Source organism: Trachemys scripta, chromosome 18 (genome assembly GCF_013100865.1).
Source record: "Trachemys scripta elegans isolate TJP31775 chromosome 18, CAS_Tse_1.0, whole genome shotgun sequence".
NCBI lineage: Eukaryota > Metazoa > Chordata > Testudines > Emydidae > Trachemys > Trachemys scripta.
In genome coordinates, this window is record NC_048315.1 from 13,005,750 (window position 1) to 13,032,973 (window position 27,224).

The 27,224-nt window shown below is 41.9% G+C and overlaps 1 protein-coding gene across 1 annotated transcript in view; it reads left to right on the forward strand.

The window, feature by feature from the left end:
- The window catches only part of LOC117867745 (S-adenosyl-L-methionine-dependent tRNA 4-demethylwyosine synthase TYW1-like), a 138,412-nt gene that overhangs the window by 5,174 nt on the left and 106,014 nt on the right, over nucleotides 1–27,224 (forward strand). The window contains exons 7-9 of the mRNA XM_034752988.1: nucleotides 1,166–1,447; nucleotides 2,083–2,205; nucleotides 14,701–14,827. Coding sequence (XP_034608879.1) covers nucleotides 1,166–1,447; nucleotides 2,083–2,205; nucleotides 14,701–14,827 — 532 coding nt within the window. The remainder of the gene's footprint in view (nucleotides 1–1,165; nucleotides 1,448–2,082; nucleotides 2,206–14,700; nucleotides 14,828–27,224) is intronic.

Sequence of the window (27,224 nt, forward strand, 5' to 3'; positions counted from 1 at the left end):
CCGGACATGTCCGGGGAAAAAAGCCGGACATGTCCGGGGAAAAAAGCCGGACATGTCCGGGGAAAAAAGCCGGACATGTCCGGGGAAAAAAGCCGGACATGTCCGGGGAAAAAAGCCGGACATGTCCGGGGAAAAAAGCCGGACATGTCCGGGGAAAAAAGCCGGACATGTCCGGGGAAAAAAGCCGGACATGTCCGGGAAAATCCGGACGTATGGTAACCCTAGTTTAACCCCATGAACTGACTGAGATTATCTAAATCAGAAAGAGAAAAAAAGACTAATGTACTTGTACAGTGCTTGATGGCCTGATGGCAACACCTGGTATTGTACATACATAGGTTTTGTTATTACTAGCAAATGCTGTAAAGTGAAAAACTATCCCCATAAACACATCTATTATAGAATGATAGAAATACAGGGCTGGAATGGATCTCAAGAAGTCATCAAGTCCAGCCCCCTGCGCTGAAGCAGGACCAGGTAAACCTAGACCATCCCTGACAAGTGTTTGTCCAACCTGTTTTTAAAATCCTCCGATGATGGAGATTCCACAACCTTCTTTGGAAGCCTCTTCCAGAGCTTAACTATGCTTAGAGTTGGAAAGTTTTTCCTAATATCTAACGTAAATCGCCCTTGCTGCAGATTAAGCCCATTACTACTTCTCCAACCTCAAGTGGACATGCAGAACACAGTCCTCTTTATAACAGCTCTTTACAGATTTGAAGACTGTTATCAGGTCCCTCCTCAGTCTTCTTTTCTTAAGACTAAACATGCCCAGGTTTTTTTTTTTTTAACCTTTCCTCGCAGCTCAGGTTTTCTAAACCTTTTATCATTTTTTGTTGCTCCCCTCTGGACTCTCGCCAGTTTGTCCACATCTTTTCTAAAGTTTGGCGCCCTGAATTGGTCAGACTCAGTGGTGATATTAATACTATTTTACCAGTGAAGGAACTATGAGGTATAGAGAAGCTAAGATTTAAGTTCATACTTTGCGTCGGCAACAGAGCTGGTATTAGAGCTCAGAGATCCCTGGTTCCCAATCACTTAGTCAGCCTGCTATGGCCATACGGCCAGCCACCTTTTTCTAAATTCCTGTCCAATTTGTTTTCTGATTGACTGTCTGTAAGTTCCTGGGCCTTGTTAATGGGCTTTTGTTCATTTCTCGTCTTAGGTTGGAAAAAACATTGACAAATGGCTTTGGATGCTTAGTGCTAGTCGTGTCATGACTCGTGCGGAGGGGGACTGTAATGTAGCCAAAAGCAAGCACGGCAGCATTGAGGCTGACTTCAGTGCTTGGAAGGCCAGGTTCCTCGCTAGGCTCCAGGCACTTTGCAAAGGGGAGAAGAAGCCCTGTAGCGGAAACTGTAAGAAAGGCAAGTGCAAATCCAAAGGGAAGAAGAGCAAGGAGGGATCGGATCATGAGCAAAGGGTGTCAGAGCAGGAGAACGCTGAGGTAGGTCCAAAAATCACAGGCCATTACTTCTGTGACAAATCTCTCTTAGCAGGGCTGGTATAAGGGATTCTGTGGGTTCTCTTGGAGAGGTATTGGACTCCTTCCTTCGCTTCAGCTGCTATGCCTGACTCTCTACAGGGGAGTAAGACAAGCCCCCTGCCCTGTGGAGTTTACAGTTTGAACGGCAGTTCCTTTCCTGTCTTGTTCACTGTGATATTGATCACTCTGGTGTGGATTTTCAAAGGAGCCTAAGGGAGTGCGGTGCCTAAATCCCATGGGAGTTGCGTGCCTTTGTCCTAACCTCTGATTTTAACTGCCAATGATATGGTGGCAAATGGACGGATCAGGAAAGAGAGAGAGAGACAGGAATGAATCTGGAAGCCAGATTTCCCAGGAGACTGAAGGTCAAATGCTTTGTGTACTCTTAAATTCATTTTAAAAAACAATTCATCAGGCTTTTTATTGGTACAGCTGGGAGTTGTGTGCCTTGTCTAGGTCAAATGTCCCATTGTTAACTTTCCAGAAGTCTTTGCTGCATGTTGTGTAATTGAATCAACAGGCTAGAATAGGCAGGGGTTTATATTTAACATAGCACGCAAGCTTCTAAAATTCATTCTGCAATCTTTATTGCCTAGGTGGAGGATTTATTTGAAACCACCAGTGAGGAGGAGTCGGGCGCTGAGGAAGATGGAAGCCGTAACTCTGTCATTGATGTCGAAGATCTGGGCAAAATTATGGGTCACATGAAGAAGGCCAAGGTACTGCTATTAGAGCAAGCTTAGTACCTGGAGTTTCCTTATCACCAAGGTAGCGAGTTGATTAAAATATTACTGCCCCTGGCTTGAAGCTATAGAGGTAAATTATAAACAAAGCAGTAAACTCCATTGGCTATCATCTAAGGACACAACAAAAATGTGACTTGAAATATTTGGAGGTAGGTTGGAGGTGCTCTTTTCCCACTGCAGCATAAATGTCTAATAAAAAAGAAGAAAGATAAAAGTTTGAAATGCAATGGGGCTAGGACAGGGCCCGAAGTTTCTCTTTGGAAATACAGGTGCATGCACAAATATTGACTCTGCTTTGAGTTGTAGAGGAAAAGGTGGTGTTCCTGAACAATGAATGCGAGGTGCCCTCAGAAGTTATTGCATAACAGTTATTTTTGCCAAGCGCAAAGATGAGTTTTCTACTACAGAACGAGGCCTACAATTTTACATTGGTTTTATAAAATGATCGCAATAGCCAAAAGTGTAAAAAACAAACAACAAAACCTCCTGCTTCTGCCACATGCTCATTATTCCTGTTATATTGCAGATCTGTTTGGATTTATCTAGTGAGGCAGCTGAGGCAATAACTCCGAAGTTTCAGCTGGGTGTGCAATGAAAATAATTAATGTGCACATTTCTTCGTGGTCCATAACAGTAACGGCGGTTACCAGTTTGTTTTAAGAGACAGTTGCAGAGAAATCTGGCAGGCCTGATCTTATATTGTCTTAACACCCAAAACTCTAATTGATTTCAGTGGGAAACATGGGTGTCCAAAGAATGCAGAACCCCTTGAGAGGGGATGGAGCTGTCTGAGGATGCTTAATCTCTTTTCTCAAGGGGAAATTCTGAGATTAGCGGGTTTCTCCCCTGAACTCATACTGCCTCATTAACTGTCATGGGGGAAGATGGGGGACCCGTATCTGAATGTCTATCTTTCCTTAGTATAGTGTCAGCTTAGTATCTGTGTCTCCATTGGGGGAAACTATTTTCCACTTACAGGTTGATGAACTACTAGATCTTCCTCACCCTTAACACGCTCTGATTCTATTTGCAATAGGGTACAGTCCTCCTTTTGGCTTCACTGTCATACGTATTCACCACTAGAGGTCACTGGAGAAAAGAAAAACATTATTTGTGTATGCAGTGTAGTTGTAGCTGTGGAGGTCCTCGGATATATGAGAGACAAGGTGGGTGAGGTAATATCGTTTATTGGACCAACTTCTGTCGGTGAGAGAGACAAGCTTTCGAGCCACCTTGAGCTCTTCTCCAGACTTAAAGCTTGAAAGATTGTCTCTCTCACCGACAGAAGTTGGTCCAATAAAAGATTCTTTTTGGTAGCCTTCATTTGTGACATGACTTGAAACCACTAAAGGGAAAAAATAATTATTTTTGCAACCATTTTTATAGGAGATTAGATCTCAAGGTTTCACTGACTAATAAAATCTAGCAACAGCACAAGGACTGTGCAATGTAAAATGAAAATATGCATAGTCCATTGTCTAGTTTATGAACAAGCAAATGACCACACCAGTAAACTACAACCAATTCCTAACGCTTTGTGATCACTGCCCTGGTAGTGACCAAAGTCAGAATTTCTAGTATAATTGAGTGTTACAAATAGGCAACAAAAACTCACTGTTGCTTAACATTTGGCCTTTCTAGGATCTAAGACGGAGTTTTCTGTCTCTACATCTCATCCTTCCTTTATTTTGTCTGTGGAGCTGGAGTCTTTTATTATCCCAGAAGTGCAACACCCCCCCCGGCTCCCTGCATACAGTCTAGGGACTCTATCCTGCAACTAGCAACAAAGAGTCCTGTGGCACCTTAAAGACTAACATATGTATTGGAGCATAAGCTTTCGTGGGGGAATATCCACTTCGTCAGACGCATGTATTCACCCACAAAAGCTTATGCTCCAATACATCTGTTAGTCTTTAAGGTGCCACAGGACTCTTTGTTGCTTTTTACAGATCCAAACTAACATGGCTACCCCTCTGATACTTATCCTGCAACTCTTACACTAGTAGATCCACTTGAGTTCAGGGAGGCTATTTGTAAGAGTAAATACCTCCAAAGCATCCTCAGGGCAGGTCTACACTTAAAATGCTGCAGCGCTTCAGTGAAGATGGTATGGGGGGCTTCTCCTGTCAGCATATTTAATCCACCTCTGGGGGAGACGGTAGCTATGTTGACAGGATAAGCTCTCCCTTCGACATAGCACTGTCTATGTCGGTATAACTTGCATCACTCAGGGGTATGGATTTTTCATACCCTGTCGTGATGTAGTTATACTGATGTAAGTTTATAGTTGTAGACCTGGCCTCAGTGAGGGCGGGGGTAAGACTCTTGTATTTCCTCTAGCTATGTGTTGGCTGTGTGTGTTAATGTCTGAAAGTTGCATTTCATTCTCCTCTTAAAAATTGCTTGTCAAGGATAGGTTTCTTAACTACAGCCATATCCTTCTATCAATTTTAATGTAAAACTCCAATTGATTTCAGTGGAGCTCCATACACGAACAATGGCAGGGTATGACCATATAAATGCTGCATGCGAGAGGCTAAATAGGTGGATGTCTGTATCATTAGCTATGAGAATGAATGGCTTTGCCTCCGTGATGAATCTCCCGGGGAATATGCAGACTGACTTACTAACGGATTTGTGCAAATGCTTGAATTGTGGAATGATTCCAGAGGTGCAGTCATTTATTGTAATAAAAATAAGCACCAAAGATGTGATATTAACATGCAGAAGAATCTGAAATGTGAAACTAATTCTTCATTATCGAGTGGTCTGATTTCCAAGATGGAAGGTACCATTGTTGGTTAAGTCCAAGGCATCCTTCTTTATAGAGTTGTCCTTGCTTTAGCTGCTGTGCATTAGTGCAATGAGAGCTTTTGTCTTTCAAATTAAGATTATTTTAAAAACCAAGTTACAGAATACTGAGTTGCACATGTTCAGTACTTAAATTCACAGGGCCTGATTCTGATCTCATACTGACTCTACTGAATGGGATATGAAAGACCAGAAAGGGGCCTAAAATCTATTTGTAGAATATGTTGTATCTTAGCTTCTGATTTTTAAAAATTTTTTTTACAGTGCTGATCTATAAATATTTCAGGCTTTACTATATGATGTCAATCTCGTCCTTCCAATATTCCTGTGGCTTTGGGATGTACACTTGCACATTTCCTTTGTGCGTAGGGGGCAGTAAAAGATAATTTTTGAATATTTTTAGGACCTAATTTTGGTCTCTTGTATGGCTGTGTAAGGATTGGTGGCAGAGATTTGAATGCCTGGGATGTCTAGTCATAAATCCTTGTTGTCTTGATTTTTATGCAATGGCAGCATGAGCGAGGTCATGACAGCAGCATGTTAGTAATGAATGTTTGTTCAGATCTCTGCAGTTAATCTTCATTTAATTTTGCTGAATGAAATTCCATCTCCCATTATATGACTTGCTGGGAAATCTAGACTAGATTTTTGTTTTATGTATAGCCTTTCACACACTGCAAGTTTCTTAGGATTATACAAAATAGGGCATTTGATATAGGCAGCAGACCTTTTCTCATAATGCAAGGAAAAGTGGACTTAAAAACCGATAAAAGGAAATACTTTTTTTACATGACAAAGAGCTAACTTGTGGAACTCTCTGCCAAATGCTAAAATGGAAGCCAAGTCCTTAATAGAATTCAAGGAAGGGATTAGATCTTCATATAGGGGTTCTCGACCTTTTTCTTTTTGAAGCCTCTCCAGTGTGCTATAAAAACTCCACGGCCCACCTGTGTCACAACAACTGGCTTTCTGCATATAAAAGCCAGGGCCAGCATTACGGGATAGCAAGTAGGGCAATTGCCCGGGCCCCACACCACAGGGGGCTCCGCAAAGCTAAGTTGCTCAGGCTTCTGCTTTAGCCCCAGGTGGTGGGACTTACAGTCCCTGGCTTCAGCCCCATGCACGAGCTTAAACTTTCTGCCCTGGGCCCCGGTGAATCTAACACTGGTTCTTCTTGGTGGACTCCCTGAAACCTGCTTGTGGCCCCCCAGGGTGCCGGACCCTGCATGAGAGCCACTGAGAAAAATCCACAGTTTTATGAAACAGGATGAAATAAATTCCAAGGCATATTAAAAGTCTTCATGCTTCCGGATATAAGGCAACCATTACCTGATGGGTGGTTAGGAATAATTAGTCCATTTGGGAGGTTACTCCATAAGTGGTCCACCATGGGATTTCTTGCACCTTTCTCTGAAGCATCTGGTACTGGTAACTCAGAGACAGGATGCTAGATTAGATGTGATGGAGCCTGACCTAGCAATTCCTATGTTTTCTTGCCGTTCGCTATAATTTCCATTTTGTTGCTTTTCAAACAGAGAATTTGGTTTGGCTTTATTCCCCCAACCAGCTTTTGTTTAGCAGAGGAAGGTGTTGGCTTGTGATAGATTTAACAGCTACTTCTGGTTTTGATTGATAAAAATGTGGTGCACCTTTTCTGTCCTCTAAAGTAAACACATTTCTGGGGAGTTATCAGATAAATGTGAAATTTAATAGATGTATTTTTAGCCTTTAAAGCTGTGGTCATTAATCACAGGGATACCGTTTCTTAATGCAGTGTGTCTCTCACAGCTGGATGATTGTGATAAACTAGAAATACAGATCTGTCCTACCAAAAGGAATTGCTTTATTAACCTTCATATTTATAAACTACATGTATGAATAATAATAATAATAATCACCTAACTTTTTTGGATCTGTTGAGAGGTAATCACACATGCATATTTTTCTTTGTACCATCTTAATATTAATGTTCTTGTTTTGTTTTCCAAAACAAATAACTTTAATGTTGTGTGTGGACACAGTTGCAAAGTTTAAAATGCAAGGGGGAGGGGGTAAGAAAAGAAAAGGGGTGGTTGGAAATGAGCTATGTGTTCAGGATTGAACTGAAGTGGGGGACTAGGAGTCAAGACTTTAGAATACTATTCCTGTTCTGCCACTGATTCACTGTGTGTCCTTGGAAGGGTCACTTGACCTCTCTTGGCTCATTTTGCCATCTTGTAAAACGGGGTGGATATTTACTCAACTCCCGTGGGGTTTGTAAACCTCCATGTTCATACATTTATTTGAGATCCTTGAAAGTTTTATCATTGTGAAAGGCCAAATCTTACTGTCTTCCCTTAAACAAAACTCTGAGTGAAGTTGGTGGGAGCTTTCCTTGAGTAAGGACAACAGGTGCTGGTTCAAAATCTGTGCAAGAAACATGGTGTCAGCAGTTGGTATCCAAACTTAACTCAGTGAGCTTAGCGCTCTGAACTGTAAAGCTTCACAACTAACAACCAAGAGCATGTGCACAACTGGAGTAGGGTTGCCAGATGTCTGGCTTTTGACTGGAACGCCCGGTCTAAAAGGGACCCTGGTGGCTCCGGTCGGCAGTGCTGACCAGGCCATTAAAAGTCCAGGCAGCATCGCAGCAGGGGCCCAGGGCTAAGGCAGGCTCCCTGACTACCCTAGCTCCACATGGCTCCCAGAAGCGGCAGCCAGGTCCCTGTGGCCCCATGGCACATGGTGGGCCAGGGAGGCTCTGTGTGCTGCCCCGCCCGAGTACTGGCTCCGCAGCTCCTATTGGCTGGGAACTGCAACCAATGGGAGCTGTGGGGCAGCACCTGCAGGTGCAAGGGCAGTGCACGGAGCTACCTGGCCATGCCTCTGCCTAGGGGCTGCAGGGACTTGGCGGCCACTTCCTGGGAGCCACGGTAAGTGCCGCTGGGATCCCGCAGTCCCTCTCACACTGTCAAAGTGTTTGGCATAGTCCCTAAATGGCAGTTAACTCTGAAAGTTTGTCTTCTGTCTTGCCAAAGCATGCTCCTTTTCTCTAAAGGTGGGGTTATTCTGAAATATGTTACCCATCAGGTCCTTTCTTCATTTTAAGGTGATGCACAGCTTTGCTTCCATCAGCAAATTGATTGATTTTTGTTTTGAGCACTTCAGAGCATTGATGGACAGAAATCCCTCTCTGTCATTTGTGGCAATAGCACCTTGTGCTGCGACTGAGATTGAGACTCTGTTGTGCGAGGTGTTATACTTTCTTGCTATGTGTATGTGTGTCTATCCTGAGTTTAAATACACAAGATGGACAAAGGGTAGGAGAAAAGAAGTAGTATTAACTCAATTTTACAGATGTAAACCGGGCCTAAGCATGCTGTAAGGTGATGTATTAAACTGTACCTGTACCCAGAGGTTACTCCATACCAGTTTACAAAACATGCCTTGGAGTTTGTCTTGGTTCATAGTACAGCTAGGTCTTAGCCAGGGAAACAGTGTTAACCTGTTTCTGCCAATAACCTTATATAATTGTAACTCTAGGGGTGCTAATCTTGTTCTACTGATGAGCGCAGTGTTGGCCTGTTGTTTATACTTGCGACTTGTGTAGGCTAGGGAATGACCTGTGGTTGATCAAGGATACTGACTCATCTCAAGTGGGGTTGAAAATAGCTCGGCCTCTAGGCAAGGAGAAATTGGGCTTGACTTGATTTGGGGTGCAGGAGGGGGCTCTGGGCTGGGGTTGAGGGGTTCAAAGTGCGGGAGTGGGCTCTGGGGTGGGCGGTTGGGCTTGGGGTGAGTCCGACTAGGGGTGTGGGTTCTGGGGTGGGGCTGGGATCGAGTGGTTTGGAGGGCAGGAGGGGGATTAGGGCTGGGTCAGAGGGTTGGGACATGGGAGGGGGTCAGGAGTTCAGGCTCTGGGCAGCTCCTACTTCAAGCAGCTCCCAGAAGCAGTGCCCTTTGGCTCCTACGCGGAGGCACGGCCAGGTGGCTCTGCACACTGCACTGTCCGCAGACACCGCCCCCACAGCTCCCATTGGCCATGGTTCCTGGCCAATGGGAGCTGCAGAGCCGGCGCTTGGGGCAAGGGCAGCGCGTGGGGCCCCCTGTCTGCCCCTACAGGTAGGAACGGAAGTGGGAGATGCTGCTGCTTCCGGGACCTGCGCAGAGCCTGCCTTAGCCCTGCTGCGTCGCTGACCAGCTGGTGTTCAATGATTCAGCTGAGGTCTTAGTCGGAATTGGAACAGACCTATTAGCTCATCTAGTCCATATTCTTGCCAGGACAGTGTTATTTCCTATGGTCAAGGCCCTTTGTTTTTGTTTTGTTTAAAAATTTATGGGAATTTATCAGTGTTTATTACAATAATTAAAAAATGAGTGAAAAATCAGTGCAAAAAATTAACATAAGTCTTTCTGGGTAAATATCAGGGTTAATATTGGGGGATGGGAGGACCAAAAGAAAGCAACAAATAGAGAAAAGTAAGAGTATTGGAAATAAGAGTAGTTTAAAGCCGCGGTTTATTTCATTAACTTTACATTAATCATTGTTTAGTTTTGCCTACATTACATCAAGATAATTGAGTGTATCTTCCACTCAATTGCCTTGCATTGACACTTAGATATTAGATTAACTTAACATAAACATAATAGGCTGGATTTTCTTAACATAATCAGTATTTTTGTGTAGTCGTGTGGTACAAAATTCGGGTCAAAAATCAGTAAAAACTGAAATCAAAGGGCCTTACTTATGGTGTATTTTTCTAAGACTGTATCCCTTCCAGTTTTACATGTTTGAGACAGTGGGGCTTTCAGCACTTCCCTTGGGAGGCTGATAATCCTGCTTAAATTTTCCCTTTTATTTTTAAAAGCAGCAAAGAGTCCTGTGGCACCTTATAGACTAACAGATGTATTGGAGCATGAGCTTTCGTGGGTGAATACCCACTTCCCTTTTATTTTTGTTCATTATTGCTCGTTCTGTCCCCTTAGATAACATTAAGTAACTCTGTCTCCTTGGTGTTTGCGTGCTTCAAATATTTGTAGACTATCCTTCATTAAAAAGGTTGGATCCATTTGACTAGAAAACCAGTCTTCCATAAGCCAGGCCAATTTCTGAAGATCCTTAGCATGTTTCTCCTGGGAGAATAAGGAATGGTCTGGACCATGTGTGAAACAGAGTTTTATCTTTTGGACATTATGGGTGGCAACTGCCATGCTGGAGTAGAGGATTGTATAGTGAGTTACATCAACAGATTTTCTTCAGCTGTGACCCACTGAGAACGAGAGCCATATTTAATGGGAGGTTAAAAAGACTTAAATTAACTGTGTGCGTAGTTTAAATTGAAATGGCTAATTTTATCCACAGAATGTGTTTTGAATATCTTGAATTCTACGTAACGAAGCCAAAAACGCAGCTGAGGAGTTTTGACAGTTTCAACTCTAACCGTCTGTGGAGGTGTTCTCCTCCATGTCTGCAGATATCGGCAGGACCCCAAATAAACACACGCTGCTGAAAGAATTTTACGTTTTGTGTGTGCTTTCCAGGCATATTTGTAAGAAATGCATATAAAGAAGCATTTGAAACATTTGAGCTGTGAATTTGCAGATAATGAATGTTGCACTGCTTTCTATTCCTATCCTAACCAGGAATACAGAACCTTCTCTACTAAATTGGTCAACTGATCCCCTGTTCTGCCTTTTGTAATGGCTAATACTTGGTCGTTCAGAGGAAGTTGGATTTCTCTGGCTTGTTCCATAAAGTGCCTAGCTGATTGTGTTGCGCTGTACTTATAGGAATAAAGAGAAATACATTTCTTCCTGACCCAAGATTGAGGTCAGTTTGTGTCCGCAAGCATGAGGTGTAATTGTTCTTATTTAAGTCCCAATGAACTATAGTAGCAAACTCCTACAGGCTTCAGGATTTGGGCCGTAAGTAGCAAAAATCTGAATCCCCAAGTTTTCATTGTCCATGGACTTTTGCTGCCTGTGAATATAGAACAGAAGGATGGGTGTTTGGCTTGTTTTATTGGCAGCCACATTATTTCAAGGGCAAAGAAAAGCTGGCTGTAGCCTCTACTTGCTTGATTTGTTACAGAAAGACAATAAACTTGCCTTAGATTTACTTCAGTGCTTCTTGCTAAATCACCCTTGGAAGTTTGCTCTCTGTGCTAAGTTGTTTACTTTTGTTCTTTTCTTTCAAATCCTAAATAACAAACATGAAAGGTTTATTATTAAGCAAATGAATAAATACAACTCCTAGGGCAGCGAGTTGCTTTTCCCCTCAAGAAATGTCTTGGATTGAATACTTAACAAACACAAAACAAATTGGGTACTCAGCTAAGATTGGAACAAATGATTGGTGTCCTGTTTACACACTTTGAAATCAGCCTTGGAAAAAAGTGGTAGACAGTCTCTTAAAGGTAGGAAAAAATAAGAATTTATTTTTTGAATTTAAATATACAGATTTCGATTATATTTTTTTAATTAAATAGACTCTTTATGCTTCAATACTTTGCTGAGATATTACAGTGAGTGTAGTATATAGAACAATAGATCTGCTAGGACACTTAATCATGCAAGATGACTTTTCTTGTATTCAAAGATTGGTTCTGTATATGATAATTTATTTGTACTGCACACTTATGTGAATGACTACATTTAATACGGCAACACAGATACACATTGTGATCTCTACTCCATGTAAAAGGGAATGCTGCTGCATCAGTACATTCTGTCCTGCCCTCCGAGGGAGAACAAGAGGCAATGGGTTCAAACTACAGTAAAGCAGATTTAGATTAACTCTCAGGAAAAACTTCCTAACTGTAAGAACAGTAGGACAATGGAGCAAACTGCCTAGGGAAGACATGGAAGCTACTTCACTGGCCATTTTCAAAAAGAGGCTGGATAGCCATCTGTCTTGGATGGTTTAGACTCAACAAATCCTGCATCTTGGCACGGGTTAGCCCAGGTGACCCTTGTGATCCCTTCTAACCCTATGGTTCTATGATTCTATGCGGTACAAGAGCTGAAATTTACCTTGTTACTCACGTTGAGTAATGCTGCACTCCGATAAGTTAATGGGACTACTCTGAGGAAGGTACTGCCCACCTTGAGTCAAGGGGAGAGCAGAATCTAGCCCAGACTTAAATTATGGCTTTTAGAGAGAGGGCTGTTCAGTGTTCAATAGTTACGTAAAAGATGACTAATTTACCATCTCCCTGCTTATGTATGAAGCTTTTTCAGTAACATCAATATTTTATTGTCCAAGTGTCTTGATGAGTGAAGATGGAGTCTTATATTGGACTTAGAAACCTATTTATATTGACAAGAGGGCTGTATGTAAGACACGTGAGGTAATTGTCCTGCTCTACTTGGCACTGGTGAGACCTCAGCTGGAGTACAGTGTCTTTAGGAAAGATGTGGATAAATTGGAGAGAGTCCAGAAGAGAGCAACAAAAATGGGGAAAAGTTTTAGAAAACCTGATCTATAAGGAAATGTTTAAAAAAAAAAAATGGGCATGTTTAATCTTGAGAAAAGAAGACTGAGAAGGGACCTGCTAATAGACTTCAGATAAGTTAAGGGTTGGTATAAAGAGGATGGTAATCAGTTGTTCTACATGTCCACTGAAGGTGGGAGAAGTAGTAATGGGCTTAATCTGCAGCACGGGGGATTTACATTAGATATTAGGAAAAACTTTCAAACTATAAGGGTCGTTAAGCTCTGGAATAGGCTTCCAAGGAAGGTTGTGGAATCCCCAATCACTGGAGGATTTTAAGAACAGGTTGAACAAACACCTGTCAGGGATGGTCTAGGTTTACTTGGTCCTGCCTCAGTACAGGGGGCTGGACTTGATGACTTCTCAAGCTCCCTTCCAGCTCTACGTTTCTGTGATTTGTATTAGTGACTGGGTGCTTTATGTTGTGGACCTTTTAAGAAAGTTTAGATGCATTACACAGATGTTGGTAGAATTGTTGATGTAAAGCTGTACTTGTATTTTAGAACGGTTTTTGAACAAACTATGAATGTAAAGAAGCAAAAGTTGGATCAGATCTTACTAGTTTAGTAAGAGACCGATTCTGTTCTGTTTTGATGACTGATGCCTACTGCACAAGTAGTCCTATTGAAATCAACAGGTACTACTTCAATATGAAGGGGGGTTAGAATCTTCTATCCCATAAGACTTCCCGGAAGCAATGGCAAACTGAATTCTTTGATGGTTCTGAACTGGCTCTAAGTGTTTTCTGAAAACTTCTTGGAGTTCAAATGAAATACATATGTGTGTCTTGAGAACTGTTTGAGTTACTGAATCTCGTCAGGAAGACCATGTGGAGCTCAGGAAATTAAGAGCAATTGTTTGATTAGTATCTATGTTTCTTTAATAGGAAGTAGAAATAAGCCAAAACTGGAAAAAATTATTGGAACTTCCTGGTACATAGTGTGTGTGTGTGTGTGTGTGTGTGGGGGGGGGGGGGCGGGGGGGGTCGGGGGGTGTGTGTGTGTCTATTGATTTAAAATAGACCTAGATCAGGGGTGCTGATTAAAATAGACCTGGTTGTGAAACAACTTGATTTTTGGGAAATCAGAATAACTCCATTTTTAAACACCATTAAACGTATGTATATTTTCTTTGAAATATTTAAGGACAAACATAGTACACCTTCCATCAAATATCTAAGTAATTATTTACACTTCCATGTGTGCTGTCCAGGCAACTATAAATGGCAATACAATCTCAGAAGTGACACTCATACAGCAAGGGATTCACAATTATGATGTACTCTTTTTTTTGGCCCTCTTTTAACTTTATACTAATTTGTGTTATTTCTTTATTCATGTCAAACTAGACTTCGGGGATTAGCCATATTTGTAGCATTGTATCTCTGGAGAGCCCAATACTCTGGTTATACTGTGGCTGATAATGGTGGCTCTAATCTTAGTTGGGTTCTGTGATGAGATTTAATAGCTTATTTCTAAACGATGCAAACCCAACCAACTGCATTGACAGTCCTGAGCTGATGCAGCATCACAGCATGAAAGGACAAGTTATGTTTCTGGAGTGGGTGATGCTCCAGATAGACATAAAACAGAGGTCTGAAGCACTGGCCAGGAAAGGTCCTATGGTACTTAGTGTAAGAGTAGGAGAAACATTCCATGTCTCCAAGTCAGTAAATTGTCTTGCCTATCTAAAACCCTTCAGTGTTTTCAAACGGTTATGGGCATTCTTCACAGACCTGTGCTAAATAACTGTGCAGTGCTGAGCACTATTGGAACTACCCAAGAGGTGGCTGTAGTTTACTGGCAGGGAGAAGTGATCCCTGCACATACGGATCAGTTGTAAAGCACTTGGAGATGAAAGTCACTATGGCTGGGGATTTTCAAAGGAATTTATGGGAATTAGGTTCCCAAATCCCATTGACTTTCTATGGGATTTAGATGCCAAACTCCATTAGACCCCTTTGTAAATCCAGGTAGTTAAGTGTTTTGGACAGCATGACGAAGAGGTGGAGTGGAATAATGGACGATCAGCTTTTAACAAACGAATTGCATGAGTGCCAGGTTCATCTTGGTGTGCCAGAATTGTTATCCGGTTTAATAGCTGTGATTTGAGGTTGCTAGGAATATTCCTATGTCTAAATATTGCATATTCAGCTAAATGATTGTAATTAATTCTCTTTTAACAGAAAGAATGTGAACTTGAGGAAGAAGCTGGCAGGACAGGTCCATCTCAGCAGAGCAGTGGGAAAAATGAGGAGAGTGAAAGGAGGGAGATGATCACTCCAGGTCTTAGAGATGCACTTACGAAACAAGGTGAGGGTCCATAAAGATGGTGTGCAGACCAGATTCTGGATCAGGCTTCAAAAAGTTTGTGTGTATCGATTTTTATCAGAAAGGGTGCAATGTAAGGATTACAAAGAAAGGATTGAGCTATTGTATGCCTTTTGTTTATGGTGGGTTCCATGATGCCTGCATAATAGCTATGGGACCGTCTTTTTGTAGGTGTCACCCTCCTGCTGCAAAGTTCGGACACTAGTGAAATTACTGAAACCAAGCAGTCCAGACCTAAAATCCTTAATTGGGCACGGCAGCTCTTGAAGTCATAAACAGTAGTGACGGAACAGGAATTTTGGAGTCTAGAGGGCATCAATTTTCTTTGTGAGCCAGTTTGTTAATGTTTTGGGGAGAAAACACCCTGGTGCATGTCCAGCTCCCAAAAGAGAGGGCTTTTGAAGGGCATTTGAAAATTGGCCTCACTTCTAATATTTTAGTCCAGTACTTTCTTCTCAGTTTCATACTCTGATTTCAGTGCTGAAATTCATTTCCCAAAGATAAATTCATTCAAATGAATCTGAATGGTCCACTGGAGGAAAACTAGATAATGACTTCTCTCAAGAACCATACAGAACGATGTTAATGGACTTAAGGCCATTATTTTAAAAAACATGTATGCGAGAATGCATGAAAAATGCCAGATTTACAGCTCTGCAGACCAAAAGCCTCAATCCCCAGAACAGGTACAGCTTGGGCAAAGGCAGCACAATGCTCTGCAATGTAGCCCAAGGGCGTATGAGAGAGTAGTTTGGTCTTCAGCTCTAAAGATGAGAGGGGAGTTTAGTTTTCATGCCCATTCACGCATTAGATCCTCTCCTGAAGCTTCCGAAAAAGGGTATCTGTTGTGATACAGATATCGAACTTAATAGCTGGACTGAGACAGGCCACAGCTGTTTGAAACAAGTTCACTTTCTGTAACATTTTCAGTCACTGACAACTTGATCTAGCTTCTTTGACCTGGTCACCTGAAGGTGACCCAACTCCCTGTCCCAGCCATCCAGTCTTGTCACATGTTGTGGTGTGGTTTAACTTAGACCAGATGTAAAAGAAATGGGAAATTAATAAGACTCAGAGTTAGAATAAAAGAATCTAGCAAAGGCCTCGTAAGAAATAAAGTGCTGCAAAACTTGGCCACTAACCTGTAGTGCCTCCATGTGGGTACCTGTCTTGCTACTTGCTGACACCTTGGAAGCCTGAAGTGTCTCCCACACGTCCAGGTTGCTTAAGTCTTTTTTGCCTTTGTTGCCAAAGGTCATAATTTCGATGAGAAATGCAGTGTAAACTGCTGCAAAGTAGTTGAATATGTGGTGCACTTTTGAGTGCTTCCCCTGTCTAACTTTAAGGTCAAATCCTGTCTTAGGAGCAGGGATGCTGGTAGATGCGTAGGGTGGAGAGGGAATGTGAAAAGGGATGGATGGTATGCAAAGCAGTAGCATCTATTGGAGATAGTAGCACGTGCAGTAGCTGCCTGGGAATTTGGGTTCTGACTGTTCCCCGGGTTGGAAGATTGACCCCGATGTGCTAGGCAGCATGGCAGCTGGTACCCCGCTAAGTGATCTGTGGAGTCCTAAGGAGGAATCTTGCTCTGCTGCCACATGGACGTGAGGGGAGAGGCTTTTACTGTCTTTCAGTTGGTGAAACACTTTGATGATAGGAAGTGATTATAAATGCTGCTTATGGCCCTGGCCCTTTGACATGCTGGGGGCCATCAACTGCCAGGGGAGCTGAGGACGATCAGTATCTTGTGGGTTAGGGCCCTGTGTTTGCATTGCAGCGCCCTGCCCAATTGTGAGGCTGCATTATGTCTTCAGGAAGGGTGAAGCAAAGTGACGGCAATGATTCAGGTAGCTTCACTTTTCCAATTGCCTTTAATTTGCTTTGGTGGTGTGGCTCTGACGAGATATCTATTTATTTGGTGTTACATAAAAAAACATTCAGTTAGAGGATCAAAATTGCACCCAGAGCCCACTTTTCTACAAATCAAGTTTTAAACACCAGGGCAGATCTACCTGAGAAATTTCATCATTTGAGACCTTCAGGGAAAATTGGAAGAATTCACTTTCCTGTTGGCAGATTGCATTTTTTTTTTTTAGGTACATGTGTGATTTACATTTCCTTTCTGGAACATGCCAGCAATCACAGCTGGATGAATAAACCTGCAGTCTCCAAAGAGTTACTTTTAGCATGCCCATTTCTGTTAAATTAAAACCTCTCAGTGCAACACTTTCCCACTGTGCACAGAGTACACTATATTCACAAAAACTAGCATCAGAGCAACCTGCTCTATAGGGGTTTAATTTGCCTTCCTTCTGTTTTCACGTGTCAAAACAAACATTCTTCCGGAGATCAGACTATATAGACATATTTACATGGTGGTTTGAAAAAAAAAAAGTGCAGAGGATTCAAAAGATCATATAATTTATTTAGCAGTTACTGGTTGCTATGGGTTAAACTTCACTTTCTTTTCAATGTTATCCCTGAGGGCATAATTAGATCAAAAGAGGTAAAAATCAGTGCTAGTGATTCAGAATGAAGCTGCTCCTTTAAAATTTAGTTGCAGTACACGAATTTGCTTTTGTCTCTTTAGACAATCTTAAGGATCATTCATTTATTTTTATTCACCTTCAGGCAAATTTATCTTGCTTGGTCTAGGTGACTTGAATATTGATTGAACAACTGGGCTTTATTTTAGCACCAGTTTAGCACCATGGATTTTCCACCAGTTAAATGTACCGTTACACTCGGGTTGTACAGCAGGGGTGGGTAAACTTTTTGGCCCGAGAGCCACATCTGAGTATGGAAATTGTATGGCGGGCCATGAATGCTCATGAAATTGGGGTTGGGGTGTGGGAGGGGGTGCAGGCTCTGGGGTGGGGCCAGAAATGAGGAGTGCAGGATATGGGTTGGGGTGCAGGGGGGGAGGTGAGGGCTTTAGCTGGGGGTTTGGGCTCTGGGGTGGGGCTGAGGGTACAGGAGGGTGCTCTGGGCTGAGCCAAGTGTTAGGAGGGGTGGGAGAGGGATCAGGGCTGGGGCACGGGGTTGGGGCACAGAAGGGGGTCGGGGTGCAGGCTCCAGGTGGCGCTTACCTCAAGCAGCTCCCACTGGCCATGGTTCCTGACTAATGGGAGCTGCGGGGACGGTGCTTGGGGTGGGGACAGCACATGCGGGAGCCAGAGGGGAGACATGCTGCTGCTTCTGGGAGCTGTGCAGAGCCATGGCACATGTGGAGTGGGGCAAGCCCCCGACCGCTCCCTGGCTGGCGTGCCGGAGTAGGGCAAGTCCACAACCCCACTCACCGACGGGAACTCGAGGGCCGGATTAAAAAGTCTGAATGGCCAGATACGGCCCCCGAGCCGTAGTTTGCCCATCCCTGTTGAACAGGTTAGTAGGAGCTTGTAGCTGTGTATTTACTGATTAGTTTAATAGGGGCATTCTTCAATAGTTTCCTTCTATAAAAAGCTATAGTCAATTTTGTATAGTTAGGAGATGTTAATTCCCTCTCCCTCTTCAGTGTTAAATCTTGCATAAAGTTCATATGCAGGGTAAGCTGTTCAGTACTTCCAAGTAACAAATATAACTTGAGAGAGAAAGAGAGAGTCTTAGCAATGAGTCTATTTCAAGTATTTGACTGTGGGTGTTATGTTTACAGTGATATTACTTTGCAGTGTTCATGTTATAGTAGATTTCATCTATTTAGGCAGACAGGAAATGAACTGAAAATAGAAATCAACCATTGATATTACTTTGTTTGCCAGAGCAAACAGTATTTAGCTAGAGCTGAGACATGGCTTATATTCTAACTCCTTTAGTTGCTTATAGTTTTTCAAAACAGTTCCTTCTTGGCTGAAACTTGGTATGCTTGGTCTTAAGATGAATTTTTGTGTGTAGAAAAGCTTACCTCTAATGACTTATAAGTGTTGGAGGCTGAATTCAGATTAGGAGGCAAATTTAAGTGTGGTTTTAGCTTTAGAGGCACCCTTAAATTATGGTTATGATCAGAAGAGAGTGACTGTTAAAGTAAGTCCATTCTGAATCAACATATCTGTTCCTTGTGTGTAATCCAGGTCAGGTCTGCTTATTTTACTAATGCAAAAAATGTGGTCAACTTTTACACCATCCTGCTAGCTCTATAAAATCAGCTGTGGCATAGGAAGCTGTATTCTGTTCTGGTTAATGAATCATTCATGGGATTTGAACTTCTTTATGATTTGCAGAATACTTATTATTGGTGATAGACAAGTCAGAATGAACCCATCTTGACATGCAGATCCCAGGGTGAGGGCTTGGAATTAGAAAAATCATCCTTTGTCTAGCACGTAGACTTGTCTCCAAGTAATTTTTGTATCAGTAAACATGATCCTCCCACAGTGCCAATTTTGAAGTCCATATTGAGGACTATAGCTACAGTCTTACGGTGCTTAAGAAGAGCACAGTAAAGAGAACCTTAAACAAGCGGGAATATAAATGCAAAAAAATAATAAGGCTGAGAACCCAAGTGGGGGGGGGACTCCAAATAAGGCTTCTTCCATGTCTCTGTTAACTTGGGGTATGTCTACACATCAGTCATGGGATGTGATTGCAGCTTGTGTAGATATGCCTGAGTTAGCTTTAATCTAGCTAGCTTGGGGCCTGCGCAAAGAAGCTGTGGAAGCATTGGCTTTAGCGTGGGCTAGCTGCCTGGGTAATTATCCATGTGTATTTCACAGTATATATACATTTTATACGTGTGTGTGTGTGTGTGTGTGTGTGTACACGGTGTATTGCACAGTATATATTTAGTACAGTGTGGCTGAGGTAATGTTCCTTATATACTTACAAAGCAAACTGGGCCAAATTCTTCTGTTGGCTGGAACAACTTTGCTGAAGTCGAATGGAATTGTTTTGTGTTTACACCAGTGTAAAAGAGAGCAGAATTTTCAGCCTTAATAATGTCCAGAATGTCCTCAGTTTCATGGGGCTTGATTTCTCAGCCTTGATGATGTTGCATTTAATTATAACCTTAATTTCCTGTTTGTTAGCTGAATGGTAATGGAAATGCCAAGTGATTGGGAATATCCATTGCAATAGTGCGTGTACTTTCTCTCATCCTGTTCTCTAATGTCAAAGAATCATCACATTATAGAAAATTGGTTTCTTATATAATGGGCCTCGGTAGAAGAGAAATCCAAGGGAAAGCAATAGTAGGAGCGAATACAGTATCAGAAATAGCAGGGGTTATTTCAGTCCTGTAACGTCTTTGGTGCTCTCTCGTCCCATTAGGATGTCAATGTAAAGTGTTTTGATCTAAGATTTTCAGCGTGTGTGGGACATGCAGGCATTGACGTCAGGAATTGCTCAGGGTCCATTTTCCAAATGCTCAGCGTGTAGAGTTGAGGCCAGACTTTTAAAAGTACTCAGGAGCTCCCATTGTTGATTTGGATGGCCAGATTTTCAAAAGGGTTCAACACCCAATATTCTGAGCTCCGTTGAAAATCTGAGCTTGATTATGGGTGCTGAGCCCTTTTGAAACTTCTGGGCATAAAGGCTAAATGTGCTGTGAAAGTGATGCTGCATTCTGCATAGGCACTGTCACTGATTGTCTTAAGAAACACGATGTACCCCTGCATGGGTTGTATACTTAAGGTTATATTTTCATCTTTCAGACTTGGGGATAATACATGTGTAAATCCCTGTGCATCAAGATGAAAATAAAGCCCTTGAACTCCAGGGGGTGCTAGCAGTCTTCCGGCTGGGTTATGTATTGGTAACAACAGTGCAGCCACTGAAATGTATGCTATAGAACAATAGAATTCAAATGTTTGCCTTGGAAATATTAACCGTGAGTTGTGAAAACAACTAAAATAAAATAATTCTCACTCAAGTGCCTGTAAGCACAAGAATGCAGTGGTTTTAAAAGATGAGGCTCTAAATCTGTGAAATTTACTTAGAGAATTTGTGTGTTTCAATAAATATGGAATATAAAGTTAAAGAAATAACACCCTAAGAGCAGGAGTTACGGAGGCTAAGCAGGGTCATGGTGTGGGAGCTGCCAAGAGCTCATGGAGAAGTGGCTGATCTTCGTTTGCTAGTCTAGATGCATAGCATTTGTGGCACAAAGCGACAGAGTCCTGTGGCACGTTATAGACAGACGTATTGGAGCATAAGCTTTCGTGGGTGAATTCACCCACAAAAGCTTATGCTCCAATACGTCTGTTAGTCTATAAGGTGCCATAGGACTCTTTGTCACTTTTTACAGATCCAGACTAACACGGCTATCCCTTTGATACCTGATTAATGGCACAGAAAGTAGTAATAATCGAGATTCTGTGGGCCTGATTAACCTTTTGCTTACGTCAGTGTAAGTCGATGAAGTTACAAATGTAAAACTGGTGGGGAGAAGAAATGGACTCTTTCTATTTCTATTTTAGGTATATCTGTTTTTCCAGGTTTTTTTTGAAAGAGGACGGGGGTTCCTGGGGGGGGGGGGAGGTTTTGAAGTCATGTGTCCTGTTAGGTTTAGACAAAATATAGGTTGTAGACATACAGACAGGCAAGGATAAAATTCTCTCTGCATTCTTCATAATGCTGTCTGTCCAGACAATAGGAGGGGTGTGTTTTTTTTTTTTTTTAGAAATTGAAAAAAGTCCTAGGCATAAGAATAAATGTGCCCAGTTCATGAAATAACAGCTGGAGGAAAGAGATGCTTTAAAAAAAACAACAACTTGGTCTCTAGCAGCCAGTAAAACTGACACACAAGTGTACATGGAGAATATACTCTGAAGTTTCCATCATGCTGCGCATATCTCTTCATGCTTCAGTTTCCCCATCTGTAAAATGGGGATAATGATACTGACCTCCTTTTGTAAAGTGCTTTGAGATTTACTGATGAAAAGCACTATGTAATAGCTAAGTGGTATTATTTATTAGTGCACCTAGAGGTTCAGGTAAGGGTGAGTTTTCATTAATAGAATGATAAATATACGCCAGCTCCTGTTATCAATGGTCACTGTATCACATCACCCCTGGGCAAATACTGCCTTCTGCCTTCTCAGTCCTCATCCTCAAAGGGAACCTGCACAAGAGCTGCAAAAGATGAGCCTGGGAGCTTAAATTTATAACTTTGCTAGACACGAAAAATCAGGGTCTTAATAAAGATATTGGATTTATGGCATATTACAACAATGTGTAACCCGCTAATCCCCCCACCCCACTCTTTTTTTTTTTTTGGTCCTATGACTGCAGGGATGTTAACAGGCCACTTCACCTTGAACGGTCCCTTAGAATATGAGTTAACTACTCATGCTAAACTATCCTTTCCACCATTGATTTAGCTGTGATACTGGGAGTACTTTTCCCAGACCTGAAGAAGAGCTCTCTGTAAGCTTGAAAGGTTGCTTCTCTCACCAACAGAAATTGGTCCAATAAAAGGACCTCACCCACCTTTTCTCTCTAATGTCCTGGGACTAAGGCCATGTCAACACTACCACTTATATCCGTATAACTTGTTGCTCAGGAGTCTGAATCTCCTCCCCCCCAAGTGACATAAGTTATTCCGACAGAAGTGCCAGTGTGGACAGTGTTATGTTGGTGGGAGAGCTTCTCCCATCAACATAGCTACGGCTGCTTGTGGAGGTGAGGATTTTTATGTCGACAGGAGAGCTCTATTCTGCTGGCATAGAGCGGCTACGAGAGCAGTCTTATAGTGGTACAGCTGTATCGCTGTAAGCTCGCTAGCGTAGATGTGGCCTAACACAGCTACGACACCACTGCAAACAACTAGTGATCACATCAGTCTTTTATGGGTGGGGGCTGGAGAGCTAATTTTACAAAAAGGATGGAAAATTAACCTTCCTGCAGTAATCAAAAGATTCCTCACTTGACCTCTGATCTCTGTTTCCTCCTGAAGTTGTGTTTGCTTTATTGTTTGTAAAATCATATTGGCGTTCCTCTTGCTGGTGTGTTTCAGGAATATTACTGGGTAATATCTTGTGATAGTTGCAGGGCAAGTTCCTTCATTCGACCCAAATACTGGACATTGTCGACATTACTTTGTTAGTGACAAGAACGTTTGCAGCAGCTCTGTGGGTGGCTCTGCTTACCACTTTGTTCTGTCTATACCTGAATAAAGCATGAGGTTTTTTCAGTACTAGTTTAATGTAGATGAAAACACAGAAGTGGTATTTGTGGCGGTGTATTTGTCAAGCAGACACTTTGATAGGAAATGGTGCTCTGATACATCGGTGGTTTTATATGCTCCGCTAGTTTGGCAATATTGTAATATAAAGATGGATCTCTGCTTTGATTAAAATGAAAAATAGTATCATATTGGACACTGAAATTTTAAAAATTTGCCAAGTATTTTATGGTCAGTAAATTAAGGTTGAGGCTGGAGTTTGTTGCAGCTACTGGCAGTTCATCATTGTCAATTTCCCAGTCTCAGTTTTCTGACATCTAGGTACATATGTTTGCTTGTATCTAATGCACATGGCTTGAGAGCTTGTATTTATTAGTCATAGCAGGTTTTTACAACATGTTGAAAATGCAAAAATAAGTTTTTGGTAGTCACAGAAGACATTAGGTGCTCAAAGCAATATTTTAGTAGCTCAGTTGGGAGGCAAAGAATCACAAGTATTAAGCTGCAATTGTTTCGCAGTCAGGGTCCAGTCCTGCAACCCTTTGTCACATAAGCACTCTCATTGGGAGTCACTCTGTTAATTGCACTACTCATAAGAAAATATTTCAGGATCAGGCCCTGAAAGCTTCCTACCCCACAAGCCTATTTTTAAAGTACTTTTACCCCCAAAATGCTTTAAAAATGATGTTGTGAAAACTAGGCCTCGTATTGGTTGTGTTGATTGATTTCCCCCCTTCACCCCTCAGACATGAGACACTGGTCAGAGCTCAGAACAAAATCCAGTGTGTGTTTATAGTTTAATATCCACCAATATGACTGGCCAACCTGTCCAGCTACCAGATACTCTTAATATTTTTGCATTAAATACTAATTTAATTCCAGTAGTTTTCTTTTAGCCTTTGTGAGTTTTGTGGTCTCTTTCCCACCTGCTCCCGGTTTCTCTGCCAAGTAATCTTTGCCAAGTATCCCTGTTGTGTGGTAGATCAAGCAAAGAAATTGCATTATGGCCTTCATGATAATCCTTAATGTTGGGGTTAATTACTACTGTATTAGTGACCTTATTGCAACCCTTTTGCACTCCACTTTTGCATTGTGGGAGCAAATGGGAGACTTTATTCCTGTGAACAGTCTCCTGATGAGTGTCAGGTTTAACAGGCAGCAGTCACTTCAAACCAGAGTGTTTATTTAAGGAGACTGCTTAATAGAACCAGACAAATATATTGAATGTTTATTATCCCCTGTTCACAGCAGCTCTCTGAATTTGTCTGATTTTCAAGTTCAACGTTGCATCGAATTTGCTTTCACCAGAGCTTGCAATGACTTCTTCCTTATTGGGGAGCGTGGCTAATTTTTTGCTCTTGCACCTCCTGGTGATTTCAATTGCTTATTTAGCTCAGTCTGTCATGGTTAAATCCTTAATTTTACAGTCCTACATCTTTCAATTTTTGGCAAAACAATTTTTTGATAGTGCAATGACCCTCCATTGTGGTGTTCCCTACGTTTCTGTGCTACTTAGGGCTGGTCTGCACTAGATAGTTGTATAACTATATTGATTAGGGGTGTTAATTTGTACTGATACAGTTAACAGTACAACTTCCAGTGTGGATACAGTTATATAAGCTTATACCGGGGTAAGCACTCGCACTCATACCAGTATAACTGCATCCGCAGTAAGAGGGTTTTGCCTTTTTAATTATACCAGTATAGTTAAAGTGGCAAAACTTCCTAGTGGAGACAAGGCCTGAACATCTGAGTTTCCTGGAGATGTTTTCAGTTCCCATGGATGACATGCTGTTGTAATGGAGAACACACTCTATCCTTTCACTGGTGATGAATTCTCAGTGGCGGAGAACATAGGATGTGATCCCTGTATGGATACCAAACAGTGATTTTATGTTGTGGGTTTTTTTTTTTAAATCACTTGATAAAAATGGTGCAACTTGGGTCTGACTTGTGGTTAAATTTTTTCACTGTGTACATCCTGCTGCTTGACAGCTGTAACGTAGCTTCTGTCTCTTCTTTTAAAAGTCTGGCAGTCAGAACAGATCATTACCAAATGTTCTTTTTATCCCCGTAATATTATAGCCAGAGGACACTCATTTCTCTCAAAAGCTGACCTGCAGGCTATAATTCATGTCTTTTATAACACTCAGGCTTGATTACTGAAATTCACTATTTGGCAAGCTCTAGTTTTTTCAGAATTCATCAGTTAGAGAAGGCTCACTTGGTACAAAGTCCCAGTTTTGAAGTCCTTGTGCTTTCAGTAAAATTTTTTTTGTTGATTTCATTATGATCCTGCTTATGATGTTAAAGGTATTTCATGGGCTTGACTTACATGAATATTTGGTCATTAAAGATGTGTTGATGAGTACTTCTTTTGAGCAGTGATATGACCATAAATCCATCTAGTTGTGATTAGAGAGAGTGCTGTCCGGAAAGCATTTTTTTATTTGGAGTATATTGAAGCTAAACTTTCAGCTTAAGCCTGTATCTCATTATAAGTGTCTTGGGCAGATGTGAAACTTGAAATTTCTTTGCTAGCACTTTAAAACTACTAGCAAAGAGAGTTGAATATGTTCAGAATGTCCTTGGGAATATCTATGCACAGGCTTGCCCTGAGTGCTTTTAGATGGGACCAGTAGCTGGATTTAATTGAGACGGCCATTGTAAGCATAGCAAATAGGAAAGAAGATCAATAGAGTTACCACAGAACCAAAAAAGTATAACAGTGAAGGTGACCTGGCACAGCTGATTGAAAAGGTGTCCTGGCCTAGGCTACTGAAGGGTTCATGTTGTGTGTCTGCTACCTGAACCATACATAATAACGAGAGAGAAGAGCCTCATTTTGATTCTGTCTCCTTTGCACCCACAAAAAATGCTACCGTATCTTGTATAGTTTAATCATGAGTATGCACAGTCCTTTGTGCTCCTTTCTTCTGTGTTACTTAGGCTGGCTTGCTGCCGGTATTGGTAGACCAAATGGGAGATAGATAAATGGGTTTTAGAGAAATTGGAGGAATGGTTTCATTCGTTAAAATAGCCATACTGAGCTGTTAAACTTTAGCCACTAAACTGCATGGGGATGGGTTTCATTTGGCTTAGGACTTCGCCATTACTTAATAGTCCTTGAAACTACTAGGATGGCTGAGTGGGTAATTGTCACCAAACTTTCCACACAGTCAACACAGCAGGTGAAGAGCTTGGCTTACCAGCTACATAAATTGCTTTTAAGCACTTCTGCAGATCTCTGTGCTGTTTCTTCCAGTAGTTTAATTCCTGGCACAGGCCAACTAGATGAGTCAGACACTTTTCATCGCTAACGTTGAGAGCTTCAGCCCCTCTTAAATGTTGAGCAAAATCTTAGGAGGTGCTGAGGATGTGCAATCCCCATTGCCTTTATTGGAGGTTTGCAGGTGCTCAGCATAGTGAATTTGGTGTGAGTGGCCCTTTCTCAAGGGAAATAAACCTTGTAGGTTCTGGATCCCAGGGTCTCAACATCTCTTAAAATTGATCTAATTTTTTCATTACCCTGAACTGGTCAACAGAGGATTTGGGCAGGTGGGTTTTATTTTCAGTAAATCTTTAATATAATAGTTTTTATTTTAAGTGATAATATTGAGACTGTCTTACTGACATGCAGTGCTGTAGTCTTGGAGAAAATAAATCTCTCCTAAAACTGTCGATGGAGGGCTGCAAAGGGCACCCGATGAATGGGTAAAATGTTGTTTAAAAAAAAAAATAGGGCATGGGAGCTCTGTCGAGTGACATGAGCTACAATTGTGGTCAACGGAACCTTCTTGGAAGGGAGGAAGAAGACGTGCAGTTAGTTCTACTCAGACAAATAATAAAAATGAATTACAGTAGCACCTAAAGGCACCAGTTGAAATCAGGGCCCCACTGTGGTAGGCATTATAGAAACCTAACAAGAGGGAGTCCTTACCCTAAATAGTCAAGACAGACCCAGGACAGAAGGGGAAGAAGTGGCACAGGGAAATGAAATGTCTAGCCCAAGGTCATACTGCAGGTCAGTGGCAGAGCCAGGAATAGATTCCAAGTCTCCTGACTTCCAGTAAAGTGCCCTATCCACTAGACCAGGCTCCCATGCCTCATATGGCTTGGGTTTTTTTTGCTTTCCTCTGCAGCATGTGGGTGTGAGCCAGTTGCCAGGATTATCTGAGCATATCTCACTTAATCATTTCCCTGCCATTGCGGGGGCCTCGGGCTCTGGTGCACATCTGGCCCCTGCTATTTCCTGCTTGTGGC